Genomic DNA, 16,577 nt, shown 5'->3' on the forward strand with positions numbered 1-16,577 from the left:
TTGAGCAGGGAGCCCGATGTAGGGCTCCATCTCAGGATTTGATCTCAGAACTTGATCCTGGGACTCCAGGATCATAACCTGAGCCAAAGGCAGACACTTAACCAACTGAGCCACCCAGGTGCCCCAAACATAGATTCTTAGAACTGTATGGAATCATTTAAGGTGGTATGTAGCATCTTGTCTAATTATATGCATACATGTCTCCCTTACATGTTACATGTCTTTCTCACTGATTTTGAGCCGAATATAGTAGTCTTGTCTTACCAATTTTATTGTTTACTGATCTTAGCATAGCATGTAGCAAAGTACCTCACACATGGCAGATATATATATATATATATGTTTGATTAGTATATAGCTAGAGAGTAATTTTATGGAAATGATCAGTGACTCTGAAAGAAGAAACCAAGTGCATTTGCTCAACTACCTTCTTTTTGATTTTTAGTCTTAGCCTATGTGTGGGATGTATGCACTTTTCTCTCTGGTTTCTTCTGTGGGTGTGGCCTGTTATCTTATAGCTATACAAGTGACTGGGCAGGTAAAGGCAAATTTAGTGATGTAATATTAGCAAGCCTGTTATGACATATATATGTTACATCTTCAGTTAACATTTTTTTTCCCTAAAGATTTTATTTTTAAGGAATCTTTACACCCAACATGGATTTGAACTCACAACACAGAGATGCTCCACCAACTGAACTAGCCAGGCACTCCTTTCAATTAACCTTCTAATGAGGTGGATGTTTATCCCTAGCTATCTGACTCCTATGTTTACCTCTCAGTTCTGATCTTGGGTGGGAAAGCGGGGAGCTATTTATTGGGCCCCGTGTACTATCAACATTTAAAAAGGCATTCTATTTATAAAATGAAACATTTAAGATATGTTTCCTGGGGATCCTGGGTGGCTCAGCTGGTTAAGCATTTGATTCTTTTGGGCTCAAGTCATCATCTCAGGGTTGAGACTCAGCCCCACATTGGGTCCTGCACTGGGCATGGAGCCTGCTAAAGCTTCTCTCTTTCCCTCTCCTTCTGCCCCTTCTCCCCCACCTCTGTTCACTCTCATGTGGTCTGTTTCTAAAAACAAATTGGAAAAATAAATAAATAAACTGAAAGTATATACATTACTAAAAATCAAACAGTATAGTACGGCTTATAACAAAAAGCAAGCCCTTCTGCCTCATTGCTGCCCCAACTCCATCGCACTTCAACTTCTTAGAGGCAACCATACTCAAATGTTTGCTTTTAATTATCTTGATAGTTTTCTGATTAGTTCACTATAATACCGCTATGTCATTTTTTTAGCAACTTATCAACTTTAGAGATAGTCCATTGGCTTCTTTCTTCTATGGTGCCTGAGGATTTAACATACTTATACTTCCTGTACTAAGATCTTATTAGGTCTAGCATTATAGATACTAATATCACAATTGTGGTAGAAGAAATTTTCACATGTAATTGTGAAAGGTACATGTGTACGTATTGACAAGTACATAATCATGCCTTTAAGATTATAGGCAATAAATACTGAGTGAATATATACATTTTAGGTTAAAATTTTTCCACTTAAAATGTGAATATTTCTAAGTATTGAACATTCACAGGAAGCATTGTTTTTTTATTTTTTAAAGATTTTATTTATTTATTTATTTATTTGAGAGAGAGCAGGGGGAGAAGAGAAGTGACAAGCAGACTCCACGCTGAGTGTAGAACCTGACACAGGGCCCCACCCTCAACCTGATCCCATGATCTGATCCCACCACCCTGAGATCACCACCTAAGCTGGAAACCAAGAGTTGGTTGCTCACCTGACTGAGCCATCCATGTGCCCCACGAAACATTTTCAAAATGGTTGACATTAATAACATATGGCTGCATCATAATTTTTCTAATTTCTTTAAAATACAAATAACCTGTCTGTAAACATCCTTCTAATAAATCCATTTTTGGAGTAGATTCCTAGAAATGGAGCTACTGAATCAAAAGTTCTTGATACATATTGCCAGTTTCCTTTCCAAGAGTTTGCCTATTTGTACAACTAATAAAAGAGATTACTATAAAGGAATACTATAGAAGAGTATTCATTTTGTTGCATTTCATTCAATGCTAAACATGTACATGCTCTAAAACTAAGCTAATTTTATAAATTTAAAATGGTTACCTTGTTTTAGTTTGCATCTTTTTTTAAAAATATTGCCAGTGTGGCTGAAGATTACTTCTTGTGTCCTATTATTAATTATTACATAACATTCTCACTTCTTAATTTTAATATTTCACTAGATCACTAATTTGAATTTTCTAATATTCAGAGAAGTACTTTATAAATTACTTCCTGGTTTTAATATTATTGGCTATTCTTTACACTCTAAAAAATATCCCATGGGAAAGCAATGTTAAGTATTAACAATCTTATTAAAAGTTTACAGTGATATAACATTTAGCTGCATGGCTAGTTATATTTATTTTGCATTTAATTATATACAGTGGGTCATGGAATTTCAGTAAAACTTTTTGTTATTGAGATTTGTGTAATAGTCATTGCATATTACTGCCATCTTTAGGTAAGACGGTTTTTATGTGTTAGAAAGCCACTGACAACGTTTATTATGCTTATTGTATTTGATGCTTTATGAGCATTGTTTTAATCTTGCTCTTTCCCATGGTTTTTCCATTTACTTTTTTTTCATTTGAGTGGGATGGTGTGGTGTGTGATGTGTGTATTTTGTGTAATTTGAAAAGGAATCCCTGTAGTAAACTATGCTTAAGAGAGGTAAGCAGAGGAGACAGCAATCCTTTCCACTGTATTACCAACAAATTTCACATGGTAGCAACTGATAAGCTCAGGCTGTGTCAATTGCCTATGTCTGTCTGGGGTTGAGAAAGGGAGCATCTTCCTTACGTGATTCAGAAATAAGAGACACATAAAACAAATATAGTGTTATATGTCAATTATACATCAATTTTAAAAAGAGGAAAAAAATTTTTAAAAATGAGAGGCTATTTCCCCCAAATTTGTGACAAGGTAGAGAATCCTATAGTAAAGAAAAAAAGTGCAATTACCTTATTTTTTGCTAAAAAATTTTTAGTGGAGCCATTGTCTGCAGGATAAAGTTTTATTCTTATGATATACTATATAATCTTGGTTTCTAATATTCTAAATGACTATATGTTTTTGAGAATTAACTACCCAAAGATTCTTCAAACTTGTTTCCCTACTGAGTTCTAGTATACTTGGGCTAATCAGGGAGTGCATGAGCCTTGAAATTAATTACTAGTTCAAGTCAATTAGTATTTTTTCCTGGTGGGTTGGAGGGAATCCTGGACAAATTAATATCACTTTATAGGCATTCTTTTCAGTACACTATATAAACACACCAATTAAACATTACTTGAATTATTCAGAATAGTGTTTGATAAAACAAAAAGCACCTTAGCTCATTGTTATTCATTATTATATAACCATAAATAGTACTATGTAGTAATAAGTTACATTTCACTTGGTTTTGAGTATCATTCTTTCTTTTAGGATTATGTATTTGTTTGCAAGAAATGCTTCTATTGACAGAATGGTATCAGACACCACTGTCTGACCTTATTTTCATTCCATTGGCTTAATATTTCTTGGTTTTGAACATGTCTAGGAATATGAAATTATATGCTGAGCACTAAAGCCAATAAAGGCAAAGGAATGTTATGAATAACCTATGAATGATATAATTCACTATTAGTTTAGCATACTCTAATTTTTAAAAATTGGTAGTTACAGGTATGTCAGAAGATGAGAGATCATGTCAAAGGTGAAAGTTTACAACCAATAGGTAGAATTTGACTAGTTGAATAAGTACAAAAATATTTAGTCAGTCAGTCATTTGTGGGAGTTTAAATTGTGTTCTTGTAGAGCAGTATTCATGGATGATCAATTTCTTTCCCAGAATATATGGTGCTTCTTGCCACAGTGGTGGGTTTTTGACTTGCTCATCTTCAAATCCACATTCCTACTATGCCTTTCTATTCTATAAAAGTTGTTATATTATCAATGATGTTTTTAGACTCCTTTGCAGCTTGTTCTTGTTGTGCATTAGTTTCTGCAAATTAAGTGTACTTGAATAATTTGGAAGGTAACCCAAATGTTTTATGTCTTTTCTTGGTTGTGTGTATGTTGGTAAACATGATCATGGAAATGTAACATTTTCTGTAGTAGCATTTCACAATCTTATCTCCAGTTTCCTATGGTGTTTGAAACAATTTCAGTGGAGATGGTGGCTGTATTTCAGCGCCCAGTAAATGGCTCTGTGGGATTTAATGGGCATTTGTGCTGATCATAATGGCTTCCAGACTTGGGTCTCCTATCCTTGAATTTGGCTGTTGCTCTGTGTTCACAAATGAATAGTTCCATGGTAGCTCAGAAGTAGTATTTTTACTGCAGTATCAGTTCTGTAGTGCTCTAAGAATAATTTCTGGAGTCTCAGTAATTACTGAGTAATAACTCAGTAATTAACTGTCTAATAACTCAGTAATTACTGCCTTCCTAGTAATTTTGTAAATTCCTAAATACCTGTACTTCTTAAAATACCTAGAGTTGTTTCCTGACCTGAATTGTGCCTGATTTAGCCCTTTACTAAAAATGTGTACAACTTGGGAAGTCAGGATAGTATTACCACAGGGATGTGTGGCAGATACTGCTAGCTATCCACCAATATCCATTCTTTCTTCTCTTAGTAATTGAAGCCCTTAATTTTTCTTAGTGAGTCAAAGACTTCACTTCTTATCTCTGCTGCAGCCACCAGTGTTCATATAACTGCATCTTAGCTAATGAGATGTAAACAGAAGTGATGTATGCCACTTTCTGGTGATGCTTTTGCCCATTTCTTTTCTCTATTGGCTGAGGAAACAGATGTAGTCATGGAAGGTAGAAAAGCCACCTTGGACCCAAAGATGAAAAATTCTTGATGATGACAAAGCTGCCCTACCAATCTGGGATTTACTACATTTGGATGGCAATATAAGAGATAAATAAGCTCCTTTCTTGCTTAAACAACTTTATTTTTGCTCCTCCCCCCTTTCTTTTACAGTGGCTTATATTGTAACCTAAACTAATATGGGATGTATATGGACTCTGAAATCTGAAGTCAAGTCTGAAAATGACCATATGTTACTCTATTAACAGGTATTATTCCTATGAACATATGCCATAGATTTATAGGAAGGACTTAGAGTAGCTCATCTATAATTCTTATGTAGAAAAACTTTGGCTGTGGGCTGGTAATATGCTTTCAAAACAGAGTTGGGTAGAGTATTTAAAAACTGTGTTAAATCGAATCTTCAAAAGCAAATGTTCAGTTATACTTGAGAGTGAATGTATTACAACCTTGCCCTCAAAGAGAGCTTCTTGTCTTACTCACATACTGTTAAAAGAATTGGTAGAATTGGACCATAGCTCAGAGACAAAGTCAGAATATTTTTTAGGCCAAAGTAGGTCGGATCAGTACATGAACCCTGTATATAAGGAAAAATAGATAACCATACTAATTCAAATTATTTATCCAGATATTAGAGCATACCTTCAATGTTAAACACTTATATTTTGGGTAAATGGCCAAAGGCGACATGAGACTTCTGGAAGAATTTTTCATCAGGAAGACTTTGGTTTTCATATCACATGACAATATCTCTCTGGGGAAAAAGCAAAGTTCACTTTGAAATGGGAAATCCCAGATATAAAGAAGGCTTTAGTAGCAATGTTAGAGATTTATATCATTTCTTTCTGATTATTGTCTAGGAAAAAAGAGCCAATTTCAAAACTTTAAACATTTGAAATGATTTATTCTTTTATTAGATTATGTAAGATGGACCTGACCAAGTTCTATGAAAACATTCAATTCAAAGCTGTAGAAATGGGCAACAACAATTTCCCCAAATTTAAGGCCTTTGTTAGACTTTTTACATTTGTTGTCTCATTGCAAGTCCATGAGTCCCAAGCACCTTTTACGCTCACAGTATAGTTTTTGTTTTTAGTCAAAGCAAACATGTAAAAACCACGTTTTAGGTAATTGACCTTGCTCCTGTGGCCATGCATGTTTGGAACAAAACTCAGTGCCTTGTCAAAAGCCCATGGACATAAGGAAGACCAGCAGTTTATGCCATCATCAGAAACTCATCCTATTAGGAACAGTATGCATTGGAGAATGGCATAGTATCTAATTGACCCAGTCAATTAGATTCTGTAGCTGATAGCATTCCTCTGGAAACAGACTCCAGGAATCTGACCTTTGTATGTAGATGTATTAGTGTGTGTTCTTGGAAACAGTATCTGGTAAGGTTAGGAATAAGAAGTTCAACTGTCATGCCCTTGCAACAAAGGCTTCAGGAATCACATGAGGAGTTCTGAAACTGGGATGCTTCAGAGTTGTTCCAATTGAGGCAAAAAGGATGGCTGATTAGGTAACACATTGACCAGTCATCAGACATGAGCCTTCCTCAGGGGGGTAGCATGACTTTGAGCGTGACCGCTTCCTTATTCCATGGCAATTCCTCAAGAGGGATTCAGTTGTAAAATATCTGCAGCCAACACTCCAGGGATATGCAGGAATAAGTGCTTTGTCCTGAAGGGATATGACTGTGCATCCAGGCATCCTGTATAGTGTCTTAGGGAGTTATTTATTTATTTATTTTAAATTCAAGTTAGTTAACATACAGTGCATCACTGGTTTCAGGAGCAGAATCCAGTAATTCATCACCCACATATAATTCCCAGTGCTCATTCCATCAAATGCCCTCCTTAATGACCATCACCCATTTAGTCCATTCCCTCATTTACTTCCCCTCCTTCAACCCTCAATTTGTTCTCTGTAATTAAGGGTCTCTTATGGCTTGTGTTAGGGAGTTTTAAATGAAGGTGGCATCGAGAAAAGATGACAAAGAAAGAGACAAATTGAATCATGAAAATGATAGGGTTATTATAATATGAACAACAAGGTAATTAGGTTGCTATAACACTTTTGGGCTATCTTGAGGGGTTTTTGTATCTTTAACAATGATAAATGATATTTCAGTTCTTCATAAACACTAACTTTGGTGAGGCATTTTTTTCTGTTTCTTATAATCTGAAAAAGCAAACCTAAAAAGTAGATCTTAGGTATTCAACTTTGAAGTGCATCTTACAGAGAGATTAAGAATTTTGCTTAAAGTTAAAAATTTTATCTTCCTGTTGAATTAAATAGTATTCTAAAAATTATGAAGTGGCATGCTATGTCCCTAACATATTTTTTTCTTAAGTTTTACTTTTGTTGACAAAAATATAACCTCAACAGCTTTCTTTTGGACGATATTGATCTGTTTTATCATCCGCCACCTTTTTGGTCCTAATTTTTCTGTTCTTAGGATTTTGATAAATAGCATATAGCTGGTTATCTTATTTATTGTTATCTTATTATTTATTTGAGAGAGAGAAAGTGTAAGTGGAGGAAGGGGCAGAGGGAGAGAAACAAAAGCAGACTCCCCGCTGAGCAGGGAGCCTACTGTTCAATCCCACAACAAAGAGCTGGACACTTGACAGAGCCACCCAGGTTCCCCTATAGTTGGTTATTTTAATACCCAGTCTGACCATTCCTATAAGAGAAGGACTGAGTTTATTTAAATTTGCCAGTATTTTGGATTTTTTCTATCAGGTATCTTTGTATATTTTAATATTTTCCCTTTTTTAATGCTTTTCTTTCTTGACTTTTTTTTCTTTTAGTTGATTGGGACTTTTTACTTTTCTTTCCTTATTTCATTTTTCCTTCCATTTTTTAAATTTAAATTCTTTATTTCTAATTTTGTAATGGTTACATTTTAAATACAAGAATTACAGAATACTTCAACCTACCATGACTTCCTACTTTACATGATTGTTTATAGTATTTTAGTGCTATGTGTTTTACCTTCACAAATTAGAATATTATAGGTTATTATTATTTTATACAAACAATATTTGTTGAGATTTACTTAATGTATTACCACCCTCACTTGCTATTTGGCCATCTTCTTTTCTTGCATCTCAGGTATTCTATTAAGGTTGTTTTTCTTTTTCCTAAGTTTTATCCTTTAGAATGGTGGTTCTCAATCTCTGTTGTTCAAATCACCCCTGCTTCCCAAGAAGGCATTTTATAAATACATGGGGACATGTTTGTTATTACAATGATTAGATGGCAGTTACTGTCATTTGTAGTGTGAGCTAGAGATGTTGAACATCTTGAATTACACACAGGACAATCTCCCACAGAAAAGAATTGTTCTGCTTCCTATATGACCTTCAGTGATCCTGCAGGACATTCAAGTAAATGAAAAAGCTCTTAGAGGGACGCCTGGGTGGCTCAGTTGGTTAAGCAGCTGCCTTCGGCTCGGGTCATGATTCCAGCGTCCTGGGATCGAGTCCCACATCGGGCTCCTTGCTCAGCGGGGAGCCTGCTTCTCCCTCTGCCTCTGCCTGCCATTCTGTCTGCCTGTGCTCGCTGTCTCCCCCTCTCTCTTTGATAAATAAATTAAAAAATCTTAAAAAAAAAAAAAAAAGCTCTTAGAAAGTATTTGGGTATAGGCAGGAATTCAATTTTATATAAAAATATTTGGCAGGAGAGCCTGGGTGGCTCAGTTGCTTGGGCAGCTGCCTTCGGCTCAGGTCATGATCTCAGGGTCCTGGGGTTGAACCCTGCATCAGGCTCCGTGCTCAGCAGAGCCTGGGCTTCTCCCTCTCCCTCTGCCTGCTGCTCTGCCTACTCATGCTCTCTCTCTCTCTCTCTCTGTCAAATAATAAATAAAATCTTAAAAAAAATTTGGCAGTTTTAGCACACTGAATTTTCCAGAAATGCAAAAACTATGTGAATTAAGGAAGGAGTATTATTTTATTTTGTTCTGAATTTTAACAAATAGCTTACTGTTTTAGAAAAATCTCATCATCAACGGCTATGTTAATCTTGATGTTTGAGGTGCCAATACAACTCATCTGTATTAATCTCTATATATAGCTGTCACATTGCTGGTGATTCGGTGCATGTGCACACACATGCATACACATATATTGGACTTTTTTTTAGGTTCACCCACAAATAAGGTTACAAGTGTGCCTACTCTGGTAGTATGTTTTTTTTTTTAATGTATTAGTGAGACAATCAAAATGAAGCATACTTTTTACCAAGAAACACGCTGCCACCATTGGCAAGGACATATTATACTTTTACTCTTGGAAATAACAGCATGGACATCAAGGGAATCACTGATTTTGGCTATCACGAGAACTGACTCAGATGTTATTGGACCAGAAGTGCAAAATTTAAGATGGGTAAGGGAGAATTCATTGACATTAAACCACTCATCAGTGACTTGGAACTAATGCATAGACACCAGGATCTGATCCCAATACTCTGTTGGGTTGGCTCCTTACTTGGATGTGACCATGGTCTGAGGATTTATCTAGATTGGAAACTGGATGATGGTCTATGATTATCCACAGCTGCTTCCTGCACAGGTTCCTCATATACAATATCTCATGGTGTCACCATGGAATCCAATTGCGTCCTGCTACTTTTAAGATTAATCTCTAACCCAGAAATGTGCCAAATATGACCCTTTCAGTTGTGGACTACTTGCTTCTCAGGCTCCTTACCTCCTCCTTCTAACCCTACTAAACTCCAGTACTGGGGTATGTTACACCTCTCTTCGCTTCTTTCCTGACTCTTCTTCCGTGAGGTTCAAAGAGGATTCTGGATTTCCACAACACCCACTTGGTGGACTTCTCTACCACCTAATTGCACTGTGGTGTAAACGCGGATTTCTTTTTGTGTCTCATTATGAGGGCCGTCTTCTTCACAGTTCCTTGCAAGGTGCTTGGTCAGGGGAAGCAATCAATAGATGCCAGCTGTTAAAGAGAAACAGCATTGTAACATTTCAATACCATTCACGTAATTGAAACGTTTCAATCTATTTTTAGTTTCACTTTTATTCAACTCTTTGTTTTCGTACTCCGTTCCCGCCCATCTACAAGTCCAAGGCTAAGTAAGCACAGCGAGCGCACCTGAACCTTTCTCCAGGAGCCCGGCGGGTCCCCAAGCGGCACTCTTTCTCACCTAGGAAGCCGCGTCAAACGTGCTGACGTCACGCGCATCGCTGACGTCCCGCCGTCAGGCCCACCCATCAAAACCTTCCGGGATCTCTCTCTTTTGCGGTTAGCGGGGACAGCCTGAACAGTATTCGTACAGAAGCCGGCAACGACTAGGACCAAAGGCCGGTCCTTGCGCACCCCCGCTTCCCCAAAGTAAGGTACTGCTGTTCCGGAAAGACGCGCGGGCAGCGGAAGAGCCACCCCCAGGCGCTAGCCGTGGTCTCCCGGGGAACCGCGTAGTGCGCCGGCCTGGGCCGGGTGGGGGCGCGCGTGCGCAGTGCGCGGCGTTTGCGCCGGCCTGGAGTAATGGGCGTCGGCGTTTGATTCTTGCAGAGGATGGCCCATTTCTCAGGCGAGGACGAGGTGATGCTGCAGGCGATGCTGAGGCAGCTGTTCCAGAGCGTGAAGGAGAAGATCACGGGTGCCCCCTCTCTGGAGTGCGCCGAGGAAATCCTCTTACATCTGGAGGAAACTGATGAAAATTTCCACAAGTAAAATAGCTTTTGATGTCTTAAGCAAACAAGCCAGCCGATCCAGAAAAGGTCCAAGTGTGGCTAGAGAAAGAATGTTCGTTTGATTATTGTTAAAAGTAGCACCCAAGTTGGAGGTTCATTTCGTTGGGTTTATTTACACAAGTACCGAATTTTTGTATTATTTATTTTTTACTTTTAAAGCTTCTGCTTCCTCTGTGTTTCTCTTGCCACACCAACATATTCTAATTCTTCATTTTTTTCCCCCTTATGGGCAGCACAGTAACAATAATTGTAAGTTGTTCACGTTTTTCTAAGAGTGATTCTGTTCTATCAAGGGATTCCTGTCACAGTGCCTGAAAGCAGGGAGTTCCCAAGATTTCTGTTCCTTTGCTATGTGGTATTTCAGCGGCTGCGCCAGTTGCTCATTCTGAGCACTGCAGAAATACTGACGTGAGATTATTAACGTCCTATGGAATAGCTTAAGTTCTTAGAAAAGGATAAGCCACATACTCCGATGCCCGTGATAGATGGCAGAATTTTAAGTGCTAAAGAAAGGCTAGAGACTGGGCTTGGGAGCCGTAGACATAATTTTTAATGAGAGAGGTACCATTTGAGACTATTCTGGAAGATTATGTTTCTTGGGGGATTTTTTTTCTTTGTTCTGGTTCATTTAATCCTCTCCATTGAAAAGTTTTCTTACAGGTATCTCAATTAATTATTATTGGGAGCAGTATTTTAAATTCAGTGTGTATTTCATTTTGATCTCACAGAGATGGTACTGAAAATTTTATCTTCAGTTACCTTTAAACTGGTTTGTGGGTGGCCGGAAGTTGTATTTACCTGGAACTCCACCCATTTCTTACATGGTCATAAAGGGATCCTTGAGCCCTTTAATGTAAAAGTTTGTTTTTACTTGCAGTTTTATAGGAGTAGTTACAGTTTTCACCAGATTCTCAAGGGAGTTTTCAAAAGTGTGGAATTCTTGTTCTTGAGGAACTCTTGTTAATATGGTTACGAATTTCGTTAATATATCTGGTTATACATATATTTATTTGTATTTCCATGATTTTCTTGTTTATTCATTAAATCCACTGCTAATAGCTGTAGACTGTAGAATAATCACAACTTTCTCAAATTAATATTTAATTAATAGTGTTTGTAAACTCATGTAATACAAATTCATCTCACACAGACACTCTTAAACATTAAGTTTGGGGTTTTATTTCACATGCAAGCGTTGTTTAAATAATTTGTAAATTACTGTTAGTTTTTGCTAGGATCCTATTCTGGGCATTTGTCCATTTCATCTAGATTTTCAAATTTAATGCTATGTAGTTTTTCATTAATATCCTGTTAACCTTTTTTTTTTTTTTTCTCAAAGATTTTATTTATTTATTTGACAGAGATCACAAGTAGGCAGAGAAGCAGGCAGAGAGAGAGGTGGAGGCAGGCTCCCTCTGAGCAGAGAGCCCGATGCAGGACTCCATCCTAGGACTCTGGGATCATGACCTGAGCCGAAAGCATAGGCCCTAACACACTGAGCCACCCAGGCGACCCTCCTGTTAACTTTTTAATTATTTTTAATATCTGTAGTTATATGCCCCCCTTTTTATTTTTTTATTTTATTTTTTTTTTATTTTTTGGGGTGCCTTCCCTCTTCTGCTAGAAGCTTATTTTGTTAGTCTTTTAAAAGAATCAGCTATTGGGTTAGTTTTTCCTTTCTATACATGTATACTTTATGGTTTTTACATTCTGTTCCTTATGTTTTCTTTGGAAAATTTTTAAAACTTTTGTGATCAGTGGTTAGCTCATTAATTCTCAGCTTTTCTTCTTTTTAGTGTAAGTTTTTTTTTTTTTTTAAAGATTTTATTTATTTGACAGACAGAGATCACAAGTAGGCAGAGAGGCAGACAGAGAGAGAGGAGGAAGCAGGCTCCCCTCAGAGCAGAGAGCCCGATGTGGGGCTCGATCCCAGGATGCTGGGATCGAAGGCAGAGGCTTTAACCCACTGAGCCACACAGGTACCCCAATTTAGTGTAAATGTTTAAGGCTACATATTTGCTTGTATTGTTTCAGCTGCTCCAATTTTAAAGTACTTTTCAAATTAAAGTTAGATCGTTGTTGTTCTTCTCAGCAGTTTAATGACTATTGTAATAAAGTAATTTACTCTTCAGCAGTGCATTGGATTAAATGCCTGCTGATTAACATTTATGGTTAATGTTCACTGTTGACTGAGGAAATTTACTTTTGGCCTACCTAAAAAAAATCCAGACACTCTAAAATTATAACTGATTTGTAGTTTTTAAGACTTATAATCCTAAAAGTATTTTGAGTAGTTTGTAGTCTTAAAAGCATAAATGGCAAAATTTATGTGTTGGTTCACTAACTGGAGATCTGAGTCTTAGGAGGAAGGAACTCTGTATGGGAAAGGAAAACAGGAGGATATGCTTGTCTTTGGTGTTGCCATAGAATCTTACAGTTCAGAATTGAAAGTGATATTAAAGATCAGTTAGTCTGGTTGCTCATATTTTAATCTTTGTTTTCACTGACCTAACTCTTCATGAACATTGTATGTTCTTTCTTTCTTTTTTATTTTTTAAAGATTTTATTTATTTATTTGACAGAGGGAGAGAGATCATAAGTAGGCAGAGCAGCAGGCAGAGAGAGGAGGGAAAGCAGTCTCCCCTCTGAGCAGAGAGCCCGATGTGGGGGATCGATCCGAGGACCCTGGGATCATGACCTGAGCTGAAAGCCGAGGCTTGATGCACTGATCCACCTAGGGTCCCCGCATTCTATGTTATTGAGTCACTTAGATACATTTTGCTTCCTAAAGTGTTTCCTACTTCAGAATTATCTATCTTCCCATGTCCACAATCAGAACATTGGTTTCTTAAATCCACCCAACATTGTCCTAGTATTGGCCAGAACAATTTTATTTTTATTTTATTTATTTTACTTATTTATTTTTGAAGATTTTATTTATTTATTTGACAGAGAGAGAGAGAGATCACAAGTAGGCAGAGAAGCAGGCAGAGAGAGAGGGGAAGCAGGCTCCCTGCCAAGCAGAGTGCCCGATGTGGGGCCGATCCCAGGACCCTGAGATCATGACCTGAGCTGAAGGCAGAGGCTTAACCCACTGAGCCATCCAGGCGCCACTACCAGAACAATTTTATTAAACAGACTTACAGGGGAAACTGGTATCTTTAGACTATTTTTGTAGGAAGATGGTTAGGACAATGAGTCCATACATGATGGAATTTCAGATAGTATAATCAAGTAAAGTGGGGGAAAATACAGTCATTTGGGAAAGAAACCATAGTGTAGGCAGTAGAGTCCTTTCTGGGGTTTGCCCCAATGAGCAGTTTTCCTAAACTATCTCTGCTTTCTAGAACTTCTATTTTTCTGCCTTAAACTGTATATATTTTCTAAATGATCGAAGAGTCGCCTTTGTCTCTGAAAGCGGCAGCAAGGATTTGAGACCTGTGGGAGGGGAGAAAGGAGGGATGAGGCCATTGCTTTCATTATGTGTGTGTGTTTGTGTAGGTTTTGACACTTAAACTGGCCCCCAGGAAACAGATTAGCCCTGGTTGTTGGTCTTGGCTACACCAGAATCAGTTGGGCCCCATGTCAAAAAAAAATATTGATGCTTGGGCCTCTTCATAAATGAATCAAAATTTTGGGATGGGGGGCTTGGCAGAGGTTTACTTTTTGTTTCACAGGAGAATCTACCAGTGAACTCTAGGGTGTTTAAGTGGTAACTTCAAGAAAGCCTTCATTGTGTAAAGTGATATCCATGTATAGTAAAATTACTAAGAATTACATGTGTGCTTTCATAATTAATGCATTTCTAGTAATTGTTTATCATGACTCAGAAACTTATTCTTTGATCTAAAAGGTTGTAGGTGATGTAAAATACTCGTTCTTTCTATTATATATCATTTTATATACTAATATTCTATATAAAGTTAGGTGGGTCATATAATAAATCTTTTTATTCTGAAATAAGAATTCCAAATACCAGCATTATAATTCATAACTTATTCTAATAAAGTCTCTTTTTAAAGCATATCATTACTATAATTTTTTCTATATATGATTAAAATTTTTTTGCTTATTTAAATAGCTAAGAGAATGCATTCTTGAAATAAACTTGTATCAGATTTTTTTATGTTTTTCTGTTGTATCAGTACTCTGTATCAGTGCATACTTTGGTGTATTTTGAACACATCAGAATTTCATCATGAAAAAATAATTGATTTTCTTGGAAAAATCTAGGTAATAAAACTGGAAAAATTGAAAAAAATTGTTCTTTTAGCCAACTTTGTAAAGTTTTCCTGTGTAAATGTGAAAAATTTCATATTCATCAGTAGTAAAGCAAAATGATGAAGCATATTGCTGTGTATTTCAATTGAGCCGCTTCTGAAATGTGGTGAGGTGAACACATTTTTCCTTAGCAGCAAACAACTGTACTTTTAGGTTTTAATGTCCCTCTTTGAGGGATATTTGGGAAAAAATATTTTGTATTCATTTGGTAATAGTATCTTTGAAATCAGATTTTAATTTTTTCTCATTAAATTACTTTTAAGGTAACAAATGGTTAGTCAAATATACGCATAGTATATTTGGTTCGAAAAGTGTCAAAGTGTAGATATATGTAATAAATAACAGTTTTTGCATTAGAATTGCTATTACAGTTACATAGCAGGAACCTGAAATTTAGCAAGGTCAGGTGTTTTGTCTAAGGTTACAAGATTGACCAGTATAAAATTTAGAACTTAAACCCAAAGCAAAGGGATTCATAGATTTCTAAAGGTGTAATATTTATTCATTGTATAGATCATGTTCTTTAAAAAAAATAAGAAACTGTTATTAGAAAATTTTAAGATGAACAAGAAGGAAATATTAATAGACTTAAAAATAAATGGAAGTTGTATTTATTGTAGTCCATGGCAAAGCTGTATGATTCCTTATATTTCCAGTGCAATTAGGGTATGTTAATCTGAAAATGTTAACACAGAGGAGTCTGCTAAAAATAAATCTGAAAGGAAAGGACCTAAATTGTAGCAGAATTGACTTAAATTAAGCTTCATAAGTATCTAAAATAAGTTATTAAAAATGTACATTTTTTTCAAGGAGATTTTACATTTCTTAAATAAAAATTTTAAACACAGAGGTGATTCACCAGTATCTTTAATGGTAAGGGTTTTATAATGCTTGGAGTGAGTGGACGTTAATGGTCAAACTCAATTCTGAAGGCCATATTTGGTCTGTGGATGTATTTCTTTGGCTTTTTTTTTTTTTTTTTAAGGTTAACATTTAAAAATTGAGAGATGGCATATAAAATAGTTTTCTGGCTTTTCTTAAAACTTGGAAAAATCAACATTATGCTAATATTGCTAAATGGCAAAAAGTGGCTAAAGCCATGTAGAAGGTCTTCATTTTAGCTGAGACATGTCCTTTTATTTCACCCCTGCCTCTTTTCTCTCTTACACATGGCTGACTTGACTTTACCTGTCTACCCCTGGTAAGATCTTAGTTTGCTATTCCTGGAATAAGTATGGGAACTTTTGAAAGTTTCTTTTGTGCATCCAAGCTTTTGCTTTTTTACAAAATAAGAATATTGCTACACCTCCTCGATAACTTCTAAAAATGATGTATTGGGTTGATTTAAAGAGCTTATCATCAATCTTTTGGACTAGTTGTAGACTTAAGAGCTGCTCAATGGCACCAATAAAATGAGGATTACAATGAAGGCAACACAGTACTTAATTATATAGAAGTGTTTCTCCCAGCCCATAGCAACAATAACTTTCTATCATGGGCACCACTATAGAAAACAGCATTCCTTGTAGGATTTTATGGGATATTGCCATGAATTCATATGGTAAAAAAACAACAACACAAAATGAATTGTCAGAAGAGAATTTGAAGCCTTGGATTTTTTTTTCTCCTCCCAAAGAGGAGAAGGGTCCACT

General features: G+C 36.5%; 1 protein-coding gene across 2 annotated transcripts in view; it reads left to right on the forward strand.

Annotated features, from left to right (window-relative positions):
- The first annotated feature begins 10,131 nt into the window (after positions 1-10,131).
- Positions 10,132-16,577, forward strand: part of TBC1D32 (TBC1 domain family member 32) — a 248,907-nt gene continuing 242,461 nt past the window's right edge. The window contains exons 1-2 of one of the 2 annotated variants that reach the window (XM_082730010.1): positions 10,132-10,282; positions 10,463-10,620. In XM_082730010.1, the coding sequence (XP_082586136.1) occupies positions 10,466-10,620 (155 nt within the window). In that variant the 5' untranslated portion in view covers positions 10,132-10,282; positions 10,463-10,465. Of the gene's footprint in view, positions 10,288-10,462; positions 10,621-16,577 lie in introns of both variants that reach the window. The other variant, XM_082730011.1, reaches the window with a different exon arrangement.

Source organism: Mustela nivalis (genome assembly GCF_964662115.1).
Source record: "Mustela nivalis genome assembly, chromosome: 5".
NCBI classification, from domain to species: domain Eukaryota; kingdom Metazoa; phylum Chordata; class Mammalia; order Carnivora; family Mustelidae; genus Mustela; species Mustela nivalis.